Source organism: Pithys albifrons, chromosome 6 (assembly GCF_047495875.1).
Source record: "Pithys albifrons albifrons isolate INPA30051 chromosome 6, PitAlb_v1, whole genome shotgun sequence".
In the NCBI taxonomy this organism is placed as follows: domain Eukaryota; kingdom Metazoa; phylum Chordata; class Aves; order Passeriformes; family Thamnophilidae; genus Pithys; species Pithys albifrons.
In genome coordinates this window covers 54583446-54599872 of record NC_092463.1, presented here as the reverse complement: position 1 = coordinate 54599872, position 16427 = coordinate 54583446, and the positions used below count along the sequence as shown (strand labels likewise).

Below are 16427 nucleotides of genomic sequence, written 5' to 3'. Positions count from 1 at the left end.
AGGGACATTGTTTGAAGATAAAGGAGATAAACATGCCAAAAAAGGAATTTGTATTTGGGAATGCATTGAAAAGATGCACAAAAGGAGCCCTATTTTCTTCAATTACCTCTATGCCCCTGCTGAGATGGAGGTATGATTTCTTTACAGTACAGGTGGTTTGTTATCCTGAGTGATATCTTAGTTCTGAACTGAATTAAGTATTCAGTGGACAAAACTGACCCTACTTGATTGATTGGAGCAATATCTCATAGGCTGATAATCTCAGTCATCCTAGTCGTGCAAATGACATTTAAAAGGCCAAATTCCGGAACATGCTTTTATGAATCCTGGAGAACTAAATGAGAATTGTTTGATTTCTTAATTATATAAATTATTATTAAAATTATCTTAATGTTTTCACGTATTGTTTAAAAGAAAAAACCATACATAGTGCAAACCACAGTTAAGGGTAACAGAGCTTAGAGTCCTAATGGGATACACTTCAAAACAAGCTGATTGAATCACATTATCTATATTGCTATGTCATATGATAATGTATGTCCGCTAGATTGGACTGTGTCTTGAATAATTACATCAAATTCACAGTACACTCACCATTGTAGCATTCTGCAGTAGCCAGGAAAGAAGTCAAGACAGTCCAGAGCTGCAAGAAAAGGTGCTGTTCTTACTGCAGTTCTGGAGACAAGGCTGATTTAAGGTGTTCCTACAGTCCACTGCCCCATAGATGTTCATCCCTGTGCTGCTCTCTCCTGCTTTGGCACCACTGGTGTTTTTGTTGGTGTTCCTTTTGCCTCAAGTTGTTCACCAAATTTTATTTTAGCATACCTTGCACTCACATCTGCTTATATAGATTGCCCTAATTTAAAAAGAATTTTAAAAAATAGTGTTTTCTTTAAGGGGGTTTCAGTCTGCATCAGATCATTATTGCAGTCAGCAGTGCAGCCACTGTCAACCCCCACACAACACTTGTACTCACCGAATAACATGGTGGATCAGGATGGCCCAGGGATAAAGCAAGAGGATGTCATTCAATAGACAGAAAGTGGATAGGAAGTGCTTCAGCTGACTTTGTTTTAGAGAAACATTTGTTTTCTCCGTAGGACCTTCACTGTTGAATTTGGAGCTTGCTGGGCTGCTTGTTCACTGCGTTCTCTGTCCATTTTGCTGTAAAGCAGTCAGGAGTAGCTTGCAATACTTTGGTAGTGTTTTCTTTCTCTTTTTATGAAGAAAACATTTTTCCTCATATGAAATGGTGTCAGGGTAGCAAAATCAATTATAACAGAATTAGTCATTATGACTGAGCATCAGGCTTCAAAATTACCCATTCACTTGAAGCAGTCATTCCTTTCAAGTGAGGTGTATGCAAACTGAAATTCGTACCTTATTTTATAACAGAAAAGGAAAACCTCACATTTTTAATACAAAATGATCTGTTCTAAACTGCTCTGAAAGATCTAAAATCTCTGGCTACCTACTTTATGTTACTGTGGTTTTTCCAAGGGTCATATCCACCTCCATTACACTGCCTGTCTCCTTTCTCTGATGGAAGAGAATCTTGGGGTTTCTGCTGAGACAAAAATGAAGGTGTTTGCTCTTGAGTGCCTTTTGTGTCTTTAACCAGATGCACAAACTGAAGGGATTGACCGCCTGTGTTGAATTAGAGTTCTTGGTAGGCACCTAGTTTAATAAAGGATAAAAGTCAGCGATAGATTCCCAAAGCTAGTATTAATGTTAGGGTTTGATCTGACTGAACCAATTAACAGATTAGCAAACTGCAGCACTCCTCACTCAATGCAATATACTTTTCAATTTAGAGTAATCTAGAAATGCAAGTATGGTATTTTAAGTCTGAAATTCAAAGGCTTCCTTTCTGTCATTATAATAATACTTTGTTTCAAATAGGCACTGAAACCAAATGTAAATATGTCCAGCCTCAAAAAGTGGGATTATTATGTAGAAGAGATTCTGGCTACGGGTCCTTCCTATGATTGGACCATGGTGCCTGCAAAGTGCAGTGTTGCAGAGGAGGCTGACCAGACTGATGGTTCACTTCCCCAGACAAAGAGGAAAATAGTATGGCCATGTTATGATGATGTCAAAAAAATACAACCTGATGCCATCACCAGCCTTTTAAATGTAAGTACATGTGTTACACAGAACAGAAAGTTCTCTTATGCTCATGAATTTCTTACTTACTTTTTATTCATTACCTTATAGAGATAATGTTATTGAAAGGACCATAAGAGATGTCAAAACAGGTGTTTAGTAAAACTGACTGGTGGATCTTGAGAAGTGATGGTTGTTCTAGGAATTAATGCAACTTCCTGCAAAGCTTATGTTGTTCTGAATGAACACTATTCTGGGAGTGCACTTCAATTATAGTTAATAACTAGCCATGGATTCATTTTTTCACTGTCTGTTTTAAAGAAGTAAAATTTTAGGTTACCTTTAGTAAGTAGTGCAAGAACTGTTATATTCATTTGGAAAAATGTTGAATCTTGCTTTCTTGACCTCTTTCTACTCATTTTAAAGTAGATTTGTGGTAAAATAACAGAGACCCAGATCTCCAGACAGATCATCAGAAAATAGAATCTGACACTTGTTCATTTTTAACACAGACATAAACTGAGCACCTTGGCCCAAATTTCTCAAAAAAGCTTTCCATGATTGTTCTTAGTTTATTCATACTTACTAAACCAAACTGATAAATTCAGATTCTTCAGGTACTTGAAATAGATGCTCGGTTTTGGCTTTTTCTTGTTTGGGCTCATTTAGGCTGCTTTAGGTTTTGTCCTTTCTTCACTGGAATGAAATGATCCCACTATCGTGATATTTGTTGTAGTTATTTTGAGTGATTTAACATCTGTCTTCTCTTAAATGTTTGTTTGTTGATTATAATAAATTAACAGTCCTAACATTCGGTTATCACCTTAATTGATGGTGCAGGAAAATGACAAGGGCATTATTCACTTCCCAGAGCCATTGTTTGGAGCCACATGCATATCCAGATACACATCAGGATGTGCAGGTTTTTATTTTGGTAACTCTTTGCAGCCTTCACCTTATACTAAAGCTGGGTTTATTGAGCCTAATATTGCAATGCTTGGAAAATCAGGATATGCTGTGGGTTCCTGAATTCCCCTGAATCAAAGAGGATTTTCAACAAAGTCTTATTGCAGGAAGTTTCTGAATGGATGTGAGTCCTTGAAGATAGACTTGCTTTTGATAGAAAGTTAGCTTTATTCTGGCACATTCCTCAAATTTCTTTTGGTCTATTCCTTTCAATTGTGATTGATCAAACACAGGAACAATGCCCAATTACAAAACAAAAGCCATCTCTTATAAAACTCCCCTTGACTTTTCTGGGCTTGTAACTTCACAAATCCAAAGAAAGAACAGTCTGTCAGCAGGGGTCATATCAGGGATTCTTCAGCACAATACAGAGAGCTTTCATATCAGGTAACTGGAGGCCAGAAGGACATCAGGAAAACAGCAACAATATTCTATGTTTTTTCCTGGGGTAGATGCCAAACTATCCATATACACAACTGTGAGAAACTGCCATAGAACAGGGAAACTAGCCATGTTTTATTCTAAAGATATGTGGGTCAGGTTTTATAGAGTTTAAATATTATTTGTGAATTAGATTATAGTAATAAAAGATAGCAATGGAAAGAACATTTGGAAAACTTTGAAGAGGTTGTATAAAGGTTACAAAAATACTCTTCTAAGTTTAAAGAGCAAAGTGAACTTTCTTTTAAAACAAGTTGTTAATTGAGGGCTATTGCTGATGTAGGAGAAAGACCTCTCTTTAATCATAAATCCACTGAGAATGTGTTGGTATCCAAAAAATGTTTGAACTGAGACCATATTTAGCATCATAAATTACTGGGGAAGATTGATTCTCACTTAGTTTATAATGATAAGCCCAAATTTGTTTGTTCTAAAGATATTTTTCAATCAAAAACTAGATTCTGCTCTTCAGGATATAAAGCTGAAACAGAGAAGTTATTGAGTGGCTTAATCAGAATTTTCATGGTAGAATGTGATGCTCTTCTGTTAAGAGTGGGTCAGATTCCAGTACTTGCAAGAATTGTCAGAGATGAACCTGTGTGTTGGTCACATCACTTGGCACTGGATGGTGATTGTTGGAGAGGGGCTGGCAGGCTCAGAGATGCCACTTCAGGGTGCCAGATCCTGCAATTCACTGTGCTGTAAATACACAGTGTAAGGAAATAAAGCTGGCTAAGGGGTCAGTGAATAACCAGCAGAACAATAAAAATGGCACTTCTGGTTATGAGCTGTTTTATAACTTCCAGTCATGTGCCAAGGAAACTGATCCATCGAACTGTACCATAACCAAAGAGTCTATTGCAAATACTGAACAATTAGCCACGTACAGCTTGTTGCACTCACAAGTCTGAGCACTTGACAGAGGCACCATCTGGATGGCTGGATACACATTGAGCATCCTCCCGTTTGTGGTCAGTCTCAGCAGCCTTTCGGGCTGGGAGCTGAAGGGGCGATACCAACAAGCCCAAAGAGAGTTCTTTGTCACAGTCAGGAGAGTCACTGTGTAGCACTTTGTCCAGGTTAGTTTGTTTGTGCACAAACACATTCAGGTCACAAAGAAGGGGATCAGTCTCCATAGTTCTGGGGTTTCCGCAGAGTTTTCTCCTGTCTCTACCATTCAGATACTACAAAGCAGGTTACTGAGCACATCTTTTGAAAAGCACGGTAATGCTAATTGATTGTAACTGCTAATTGCAGGAAGTGGATATCCTTACATTTGTATTTGTTGCAACCTTTCTTTTTATGCTCCTGTAAACCTGGGCAACAGATGAGCTAGAGATACGAATTTAAAGATTTTTTTCATTCAAGGAAATGTATCTACTAATAGTCATTCCACACAGGGAAGGAAAAAAAATCCGATGTTTTCAGTAAAATTTAAAACTGAAGGGGCAAGAGTAAATCTTGGTGATTTATTGCCATGTATGTTTTTTTAAATGGGGTTTATTAAAGGAGAATTTATTCCTAACTTTTCAAGTTATATAGAGGAGATTGTTGAAAGTTTTTCATTTTAAGTTCTGGAAGCACTACTCACTGTGGAGCCAAAAAGAAGGAATGTGACCCAGTTGCTAAGTAACAGGTTTCAGTTACTTCCAGATTCTGCAAAGACTCGTACTCAGAAGTCAGGACTAGGGCAGAAAGAGAATTATCAGATTAAAACCTGACTAACTTTTAGCAGTAAGGAGCTTGCATCCTTTTGCAGCAATTTGGAAAGCCTTTAACATAAAAAGTCTGTGGTAAAGTGATTCTGTTTCATGTCTGCCATTCAGAAGCATTTTACATTCAGTCCTTTGAAAGAGAAACGAGTAATCTAGAGAAGCCTTTAGTCTGGCTTGTGTTCGTCATTCCTTCATTTTTGTATCTACCTGCGAAGATACTCCAAACAAAACTATTCTGGTTTTATTTCTTAGCAGAAAGAGAGTGTATGTGGCTTGTGTGGCTTTTGTCTACCAGAACTTAAAACTTCTGGTTTGATTCTTGCTGTTAAACCACATTTCTTAAATTTAATTTCACTTTGGAGTTTTCTAATTTACCTTCAGCAAGGAAGAGGTTATAGAAATATTTTGTTCCTGTTACGTTGTCAAATATTGGCTATTTTATTTTCATTTAAGAGTTCAAAATCTAGTTTGGGAGTTAATTTCAAGGTCAAAATGTTTTCTTACTTTAAAAATACAATAATTTTCTGTCTTTCAATCAATAGCAATTTCCTGAAGAATTTTTCAATCAAAAAGGCCAGTAGGAGTTGGAGAATATTATGAAATCTACTTTAATCATTAGGTAGAATAGAAGTAAGTAGAGACTTACTTTCTCTACTTTGAAAATAAATGTCATGGATTTTAGTTGGCTTCTATGTAACATAGGAAGTCTCTGCCCTATGGCAATTTCTAATTCCATCATCAATACTTAATTGAATTTGCAAAATTGAATTTTTATTTTTATTTCATTAATAATCAGATTTTCATAGCAATCCAGTTGTTGAAAGTAAAGATGCAGAAAGGAAGCATGGCAAGGAATATGGACCAAACATCAAAGTCATGACAAATGTATCAATGAGTGTTCACAAGTAAACATAAACTAATAAAAATGCCTCTTTTTACTTAACTTTGCACTATCTTATTAACAGGAAATAACCCTAGCTAGAGGTTATCAACATAGGTCATATTCCCAAGTTCCACAACAGGAACATGTTGTTACATTTTGGCATCCAAATTGAATAAATCTTTCTGTTTCATTTCCTTGTTTTATTCCAGCTTTGTATCACATTTTATAAACCAGGGCTAAATGTTAACATTGGCAATGTACAATGTTGGTGTCACAGCATAGAGTTTGCTCTTTGTAAATATTTTTATAAAATACAGCCTGTCCTTATCATTGTTGTGTTTCTGTTGGGACAATTGATGTTGAATTTTTTGTGTTCAGGAGAACTAGCAGGGAACTGAAAGCACAGTGGCTCCTCCAACCATTCCTGCAGGGCATGCAGGGAGAGTGATGGGGCTGGTGCTGGACTTGGTTGCCTTGGACTCCTGAGTCCAGTGGATTTCGGTTTATAGCTCATTTGACAGAGGTTTTTGAACTTCATTGGACAGCATGGTCAGAAGGGTCACTGCGTAAAAACATTGGCTAGAAGATGGTTGTATAAAAATGATTGCCAGGAAGTGATCAGTGAGAAATGTTTATCCTTAAGGAAACCCTTGTTATTTGTTTCAGGAAATCGAAAGGTTGGAAAGTAAATTAAATCAGAGCCCAGAAAGGTGGCAGCTTTTGTGGGAAAGGGTCAAAATGAATCTGAAGGATGACACCAGACAGGACAATGTAAGTAGTAAACAAGCTTGTCCAATAGAATAATCCCATTCCTGCTATATAGGCTACCTGGGGCACTGACAAAGTCGTTGTATTTCTTGGAGTAAAACACTGCTTTTGAAAAACTGAGTATGTTGTTCTAACCCATGATATTGGCTTTGTATTTCTTCATGTAGAAAAATACATTTATGCTTGTGCTATTTATCTAATTGGTTTTCCAGAGTAGATTAAGGCATACAGATAAAACGAGCGTGAGCATTTCACTAATACACAAATATGTGATCTTATATATTTAAAAAATTTTTGAAGTACAAAAAAGCTCACTTTCTGCAAGCAGCCAAAAGGACATCACAGAGTTTCAGAGATGAGTAAAGGTATTTCCATGACTAAATGGAATTACAGTTTCTAAGCAAAAGTAGGAGGTATTCATGCTTGTGTTTCCAGTTCTTGGCTGTGGTAAAAAGATTACCTGACAATACAGATACTTCTAAGTCAAAGGCTGCCTCTTTGCTATCTGTGTGCACTAGGGATAATGCTAGAGACTTCTTTTTGTGAGCTTTCCTTATGAACTTGGCACTGTAATTACCAGCTCAAAACTGTACCCTAACCCTTCATCTCCTGTGTTTGTTCAGATTTGCCCCCTCCACGCAGTGGTTGGTCCACAGCACTGCTTGGTTATTTGCTGTCAGGAAAGCACTGTGCTTTATGTCTGTCAGGCATTCACATTCACCTCATATCCCAGACAAAGTCAAGATGACAGAAGTTTTATTCTAGCAAAGCAGAGGGTATTTTTAATTTAATTGGAAGGAGAAAATGAAATGCAAGTATAAATGTATCTGTTGTCAGTCTCCCATCCTAGCTGTTATTTAAGGACTGTCAGATACAGCAGTAGCTAGGGGTGAACCCCAAAGAACTCTATCTGTAGAATGCTGTCATTTAGGTTAAGACCACATTGGGGATCCCTCTTGTTCCAGGTTATTGAGATTCCAGTAAAATGATACGGATCTATATAGAAAGCCTTGGAAACTGCAGTCCTTTCCTTCCCTCCTTGCCTTCCCCATGAAATTAGGGAAATTTATTGTATCCGAATATCCGATTAGTTCTAGATGCTTCTGAGAAAGCAAGAGAAATATTGTTCAACGTTATGTCACTGGAATATATGAGGCTTTTCTGAAATAGTAATTTCTCACACTTGGGAACCCTTCTGCTTAAGAAATGCATGGAATTGCCATCCCTCTAAGGAGACACTGACTTGTATTAAGAAGACTTTTTTTGGCCTCATAATAATTCACAACTTCCGCGTTGTACCACGTATTATCAGTATAACGCTGAGACAGTCTCACAGTACAGGACACATTGCATTGCCTTTTGTCTTTTATTGTCTTCTCTTGCAGCTCCGGAAACATCCCTCTGGCTCCTCAGGGATGATGCCAGCTAATCTGCATTCCTATCAAAAGAGGTCTCTGTTGGAAATACCTGACAGTGGGCTGGGGGAGGAGCAGAGTGCAAGCATCTCTCCCTCTAATGGAGTAGACAGAAGAACAACAACGTTATACAATCATTTCACATCAAAGAATGATGAAAATAGGTAAATGGAAAAATCATGGAGTATTTATGAACGTTTTATTAGATTGGTACAAATCTCTGCCTTAGGAAAAGAGGAAATTTTTATGTGCACAGAATGCTTTGTGACTACCTTACTCCTTCTTTGTGGTTTTGATTACATTTAATTGTCTTGATTGGTGGGCCTCTGTCTCTTAGCAGTGTTCCCTGTCATCAGATGCACAAGCAAACTGTAGCCGTACATTTAATCCTTCAAGAGAGCTGAAATGGTATTTATCAGTGTATCAGGTACCAGTAACTAAACTACAGGTTTAAAACAGATTAGTTTTACTGCAGTAGAAGAGGTGTTTGAATATGTATGCAGTCACTTAGTGGCCTTTGTGTATCAGCAGTATTCAAGTCATGAATTCTCATACCATTTGTCTTTTCTGTACCTCTCAGATCTTTCGAAGGTACGCTGTACAAGAGAGGAGCTCTACTGAAAGGTTGGAAACCTCGCTGGTTTGTGCTGGATGTGACAAAACATCAGGTAAAACCTTTTCAGAGAATGGGCTTTTTTATTATTAGTTTGCTCCTTTTTTATTTACTGGGTTTGTATGGGTTGATTTCACAAACAATATTAGTAATTCTTATTTTCAGATGTTGTGTGTTGCATCATTCTAGATCTGTCTACATTTATCTTGTGTATCTTGTAGCTAATACACCATTCTACATGGACAGAGGGGTGTTAGTATTTTGCTTTTTTTAAAGAGTGATATCTAATTAGTGTATAATCATGGAAAGACTTCTTGGACTGGAAGTCATGCACTGATGTTTGGGCTCAAACATTTTTTTCCTTTTTCATAGCTAAGATCAAAAAAAACCATGGAGTGCCTGAGGGAATTTTCTGGGATTTGTGGTACACAAGCCCTACAAGCAATTTTTTAAAGCACCGCTAACTCTAGAATATCATTAAGCAATTAAACAGTGAACATAATTTGCCCTTTAATATGACCTCTTTAGTTTCAAAAAAACCTGAAAACTCTTTCTGAACTGGATTGAAAAGCTTAGAAAGTGTCTCCTGGAGTGCAGTTGGGATGCTGAGAGGTAATGTTGTAACTGAGAAGTTTAATTTAGGCATTCATTCTTGATTCTGTGGGAGTTATTGTATGCTCAGCATGTATTTTATAGCCTCTTTGTTCCTTAATCGCTTTACCATGAGCATTTTTCTTTGCAAATGAAAGGACATTATGTACTCTGGAAAATCATGATCTGAATTGCTTCAGCAGAAAAATCCATTTTCCTCACGTGACTTTTTAGTGATTTTCTGTAGCCTCTATTTAGGAAACCTGACCTGGAATCTCTGTATGAATGTCTTGTTGTCCAGTATGGGGAACAGGAACACAGATCTCTCTGAAAAGAGTTTGCATTTTGTAAAATACTTAAAATGGATTAAAATTTCATCTCAAATCTGTATTTCTAAAAGCTGTGAAATGCCAAGTTCTTGACTGCACAATCATTTCAGATACCATATATAGGAGTATTTTAGACTAGTCATAGTCACATAAATTTAGTAGCAAAATTATTCATAAATATTCCACCTAATCTTTGTTACAGCAAAGAGCACCTAACACACAGATCTGTTGGTCTAAACTTCTTATCTAATTTACAATATATGCCAGAATTCTGCAGCAGAAATTTGTTGTCTCGTGTATTTCAGATAATGTTGAGTCATGAGGCATTGATCTTGAGCCAAATATTCCAGGCAATGGGAGTTGTCACCTTTGAGACTTGTGTGTGCTTTTGTTTAAAAATATTGATTTATTGTACTCAATACACTTAAAAACATGCAATTAGATAAAGACAGTCATCTTTTGAAATGCTAATAAGGATTTCTAGATTAGTGGGGTAAAATACCAACATATGTGATGACTAATTATTCTTCCTGATATACAGGAGAAAAGGTTCATTTTGCAGGAGAAAAAAACACTTCTACATTTTTTGTATAACCAGATATCCTTCTGCATATCACAGATTTAGGAATAATACAGGTCAATCTTAGCTGGAATTTTGTTGTTTAACCTTTGCTGTGAAGTTTTGTGTTACTGTTTTGCATTGGTTTATGGGAATTTGTTGAGGAGTTCTTGGTTTTCTATTGGGGGTTTTTTTGGAACTTGTTTGCATGGCAAAACTCATTTTACAGAGTGAATGATACTCAAAATATGTTTGCAAGGAGGATAAAAAAAGCAGACTTCATTCAACCACTATGTGCAGTATAGGAAAATGTAAGTTTTCTACATAGTTTATAATTACCTAAAATTACATTTGGATTTTTGCTGATCACTTTAAATTGTTGAAATACAGAGAGTAAGTGTTCTGTTAATGCCAGGTTGAAGTAAAGCTTTTGTGTTAGTTTGAATGTAATGAGCAGTGAAGAGATGGTTTCTGTTACACAAACTAAGGAATGCTGAGTCCTACAGACCAGGTTCTGTCCATGCTTCACTCGTCCTCGGCCCACGAGCAATCTGTGACTTCTCTGCTTTGAAACTCTGGTGACAAAATACTTTTCCCCTCATCTGCTCGGGTCCTAATACTTGTGCCTTCCAGCATTACCACTCCATGCCCCCAGGCTGTACCCAGGGAAAGGGAAGGAAAGTGAAAGGTGCGTCTAAACAGCATGTTTGGATTTTTTGTCTCTTGTGGTCCAGCTGCGATATTATGACTCTGGTGAGGACACGAGCTGTAAGGGACACATAGACCTTGCAGAAGTAGAAACTGTGATTCCTGCTTCTCCAACAATTGGAGCCCCAAAACATGCCAGTGAAAAAGCCTTCTTTGATGTAAGTACATCTGATCTTTACCTGGTTTCCTTCCTTGGTGTGTTTAACCGACTGTTTCAGTCCTGTTGGAAGGTGTGAGCTGGGAAGAAGCTGTCATACCAGCTGGAGACAAAAAGGTTTTATGTGCTAGCATCACTCTCAGCAGCAACAGTTCCAACATGTTACATTCACCCCCAATTAGCACACTGATTGTTAGAGTTTAAAGTTTGCAAGTTTTCATGGGTTGACTTGTCTGTCTTTGTGTCCTTTTTTCCCCCTGCAGTTGAAGACAAATAAGCGTGTGTATAATTTTTGTGCCCAAGATGCACAGAGTGCTCAACAATGGATGGACAGGATCCAGAGCTGCATTTCAGATGCTTAGAAAGGAAAAGCTTTCCATGATAAAGTCACGTTTAAAGCACCTGTTCCTGGAAGAAGCTGAGCTCTGGAATGTTACAGACAGACAACCTGCCTTCCTTACATTTCAGCCATAAAAGTTCAAAATATGTTAAGTTCCTTTTCTGTTTAATAATTATAACCACTGTAACTGCGATTTTTTTCTACAGGGAGAACTTGGATAAATAATCTGTTTATCCTGAATTTCTCTTTCTTCAGTACAATTCTTAGCTATGAAAGTGGGCTGTACTTGCACTATCATCGAATCCCGGGTTTCTCATTTCTGGTAGGAAACCTGTCCGAAGGAAATTGTAGAAATTTTCCCTCCAATAAGAAATGTATTTTCACTTTATTTAGGTTTTTAAACAGAATGTTCTTATTTCCAAGCTAGTCAGGAATAAGAGGGAACATGTCTACAACTCCTAAAACCAAGCAAACAAGTAAATAAATTAAGCTTGTGAGTCCACTGACGTAGATATCAGGTTGCCAATGTTTGTAGACAGTGGATATTTTAAAAACCAAAAAGTGAAATTGCCTGATACCAGACTTTCAAGTGTCTTCTCAGTGTGCAGGTCATTCTCTAATCTTGTGCTCTGCTGAGTGCTTCTGCAAGGTCATTATGGAATTTCAGATTCTAGGCATTATCTGAGGACCACAGCACTTTTATTTTAGATTCTGTTTGCAATTACAATGAGATAAATGAAAGAAAAACTGGCCAACACTATCCAGGAGAAATGGAGAACAACAAACCAGGAATTGAGTAGAAGAAATATCTCTTATGTGTGAGTTGTATGTGTTAATTTATATGCTGTTCTGCTCACTGTAAAATAAAAAATAACGAACATGATAATGCACTAAACAATGAAGCAAGCACTTGCACTGAAATCTTTAAAATGCAGACATTTTGCAGGACAGAAGTAAGTTATTTATAGCAGAACAATACTAGCTAGTTAACAACATTTACAGATATTAAATGTGTACATAATCAAGTTTGATGTGTTGTGATTTGATACTTTTTAAACATTTTTTTGCACATTAATTGGAAGACTGTTTATAGATTTTTACTTCTGATGAAATTGTGTTTGTTCTGCTTAAAATCTTGGCAAAACATTTTTAATAGCCCCCCCAATTCGTAGAAATTTTACAGTCTACAAACAGTGAGGACATTGAGTAGAATATGTAGGTAATTAAGCCATTGTTTTTACTTTGAAATGTTAATATGTTAAATAGCACACTAATATTACAAAAGGTCTGTATATATGATTCACTATTTTCTCTTTTTTCCAGATGTTGTGCTTGTAATTTAATGTCAGCCTAACCAAACTGACTATACTTACAAGATTTTTCAGTTATTAAATTTTGTGGATTTTTTTATAACTAATGTATTTTGTCAGAAAGGAACCTAGATTTCTCACCACACACAATAGGAAATGCAGCTGTTTTTAATGCATTTGCAATTTCAAAACAAAAATATGAAGGATTTTTCTAGCATTTTTCAATTGACAAATTTCCACCTGTGACAATGGTGTTTGCACATTTGTATTTTTCTTTGTATATGAAGTACTTTTATATGTACTTTGTAAAATACTGATCATGTTCTTAGGTTATATGAAAATATACATACCACTGCTTATTTTGTAACTAGTTCATTTTAACTCTTGTATGTTATGTGATATATGTATGCTAACCATCTTGTAATAAATACACTTCTTAAGGAAAAGTAAAACCTTTCCTTTTACTGTAAAAGAGAAAAAAAGCAAAACCCAGGTGTGGAAATATTCCATGGGCACAAGACAAATCCTTATTTACTCTGTACTAAGACTAGTGGGTGTATTAAAAACCATGTGGTCTTTTGTATACTTGTAAATATTCTTACATCCAAGTTGCACTTGAGCATCCTTAACTCGAACACTTGGCGACAGTAACACTGAAGAAATCAGAATTTAAAGCAAAGTTATCATTCTAACCAGTCTCAATGTATAGCCTTTACTAAAAGGCTAAATACATATAAAGTTCATACTAAGGCACTGAATAATGATCTTAAATATATTTTTAAAAAAAGAATTCTCTGTGGTATCGCAGCATTGAGTCAACTGCGTCCTTTCACCCTGAGATGTCTCTCACTCACATCACTTTATGCAAAAATGATTCAGTTCATAAGAAATAAAACCTGAAAAATGGCAAGGTCTTACTTGAGAATGTGCATCTAAATGGAGTTCCTGCGTGCAGTGTGGGGTAGCAGAGTCCAAAGGGAAAGGGAATGTGTGCCGGAGGTGGGGGACCTGTGACAATTCTGGGATGCTGTGGTGGTGCTTCCATGATGTGGTTTGCATATTGAGCTTGGCATGGATGCTAATGTTGCCTTAAATGTTGATCTCAATTTTTAGTGTCTGTATTGATGGAAAATGGAATTGAGCAACTTAACTTAAAAATACCCCAATAAAAGCTGAAATGAGATAAATTATATTTGTGGTGTTTGTATAAGGAATACACAAGGGAACAGTAGAAGTAGGCTCTTGGTGTGAAGACACGAAGTTTGCAATGCCCCTCAGGGTCTCTTCTGTGCAAAATGAAGATTCAAAGACTTAAACAAAATGTGGAGAGGTTATCTTAGCCTGAGCTGCAGGGTTTGCCTGTGTGTTCGGGAGAATTAGGAACTGAGAATTTCTCTGGGGAAAATTCAATGTACAAAGGGATTCATCTTCATGTTCTATGAAAATTTTCCAGAAAAAGGAACCCATCCAGGAGCTGGGGATGAGGCAAACGTGCTCCCTCTGGTGTGTCATACCACTATTCCCATCATAATGTTCCTACTGTAGAAAAGGGAATTACAACAGGTCTTACATAAGGGAAGAAGATTGTTTCCCTTCTGTGTTCAGTAACAAAACATCCACATAGTAGGTGATGGAATGAACTGAATTTAAGCTTTGAAGAGTTGTTACTGGGATACAATATTACTGACTTCTTTTTCCTATCTAAAACCAAGTGTTTTCTATAAAAATTCTTACTTTTCATGGAACCTTAGAATTAGTGCACTGAAAAATAAAATACTTAGCATGCCACATGTGTGGGTCACTGGTTATGTAATGACACACAAACAGCCAACAGACCCAAGAACAAATGTTCAAAATTTGGTATCACATCCCACACACATTATTTGTATCTGATATTTTGTGATTTCAGACATAACAAAAATGCGGTGATCTTGTCCAAATACTGTCATTTTGCCTTTTCATCCTTTCATAGTCTTGGAGTTTGTCTGAGTGGCTGTACCACATTTCTCATTTTTCATATTTGTGATCATCCAAATATTTTGTCTGTTCATGATTATCTTGTGGTTGCTTTAGGGAGTCAGAAAACTGAAATTGATCTCCCCATTCCCCTGTTATGCTGAAGTTCCCGCTGAGCATCGCTGTCGCACCTCCTTTCTGGGGGATTGTCTGTACTTGATCAGCTTCTTCCCAGAGTTTGGCTCCTGGGCAAGCCAAGGAGTATCCACACTCTCATCTAGGAAATGTTTGTTTTGAGTTTTTTCACTTAAATCTTCTTCTGAAGTGACTGTCAGATAAAGGTGCTGGAGGTTCACCAATATTTCCTCTCCTCACTGACTAGTCCAGCCAGCCTCTCAAAGGAATTGATTACTAATACCAATGCTGCTGCTAAGAATTGGTTTTGTGTTTCTTTTTCCATAATGCAAAATCTTCAAATCAATTAAATGTAATCAACTAAGGCTACCATCTTTATCCACAGTCATATTAAAATAATTAAATAATTTCTGGTAATAACTTCTTCTCACTGACACTTACGTAACTCTCTCCATCACAAAGCTGCCTGTTGGGAGCCAAAGAGACTGAATACTGATGTCCTTTCCAGCCTAGCAAACAACTGTGAAATAAACACAGCTTTTAATGACTTGAGGTTGTCATAATGCTCACCTGAGTAACTCCTGAGAAGACAAAGAGTCTTTCTTAAACTGAGATACTTGATTTCATATGTAGATTCCATATGTTACTCCTAGAAAGTTCTCAAAACCCAATCTTGGAACAAAAGGTAAAAGCTGTTTTAAAAGCAGACTCTCCAACATATTTCTTTTGTTTATAATTTGATCTCTATGTAGACCTTACAAACCAGGAGACAGATATAGTAGTGGCATCTGAATTATAATTCCAGATTGTTAGTCATATCTAGCCAAAATGCTCTCTTATTCATCTTTTTTTGTGCTGGTCTAATCTGTTCTAATCTGATCTCTGCTTCTCTCAAATATTCCTTGTTGTCATTGTCCACAGGGAAATTACATTTTGTCCAGTGTCTGGTTGCATCATATAGTTTAAGATTCTTCCTTTCTCTTCTAATTTTGCTTACATGTTTGTTTGTGTTGTTTGATTTTGGCATGTTTACTGTTTTTCCATTGTCTACTCTTTGGTAACAGTGGGGGGTTTTATGTACCTTCTAGGACATTCATCGAGAGCCTGTACTTTTATCTCTGAAATAGGCAATAGTGGAAGGTGGAAATAGGCTAAAAGGAGCACAATACTATGCTGAAAGGTGAGACAAAGGTAGCAGTTGTTTCAGGAATTAAGTAGTACTCCTTCCTTCCCCTCATAATCACCTAGAAGAACATGGGCATAGTCTTGATTTACTCTAAGATTTATTGATTGAGGACTTATTTATCAGTGTATATTGACCAAATATCAATGGATTTATTATTGTTTAATGAATTTCCCCCACTGTTCCAATTCACTGAGGATTCCTGTGTTTCAAGCCTGTCACCAAACAGGACCTCCTAAACTTGAGAGTGTC

At 36.8% G+C, this 16427-nt stretch overlaps 1 protein-coding gene across 6 annotated transcripts in view; it reads left to right on the top strand.

Moving 5' to 3' along the window:
• Window positions 1–14088, top strand: part of SBF2 (SET binding factor 2) — a 259930-nt gene extending 245842 nt beyond the window's left edge. For all 6 annotated transcript variants that reach the window (XM_071558954.1, XM_071558953.1, XM_071558956.1 and 3 more), the window contains 7 exons: window positions 3–130; window positions 1903–2136; window positions 6778–6882; window positions 8265–8458; window positions 8875–8962; window positions 11121–11252; window positions 11515–14088. In XM_071558954.1, coding sequence (XP_071415055.1) covers window positions 3–130; window positions 1903–2136; window positions 6778–6882; window positions 8265–8458; window positions 8875–8962; window positions 11121–11252; window positions 11515–11613 — 980 coding nt within the window. In that variant the 3' untranslated portion in view covers window positions 11614–14088. The remainder of the gene's footprint in view (window positions 1–2; window positions 131–1902; window positions 2137–6777; window positions 6883–8264; window positions 8459–8874; window positions 8963–11120; window positions 11253–11514) is intronic.
• Window positions 14089–16427: the final 2339 nt, after the last annotated feature.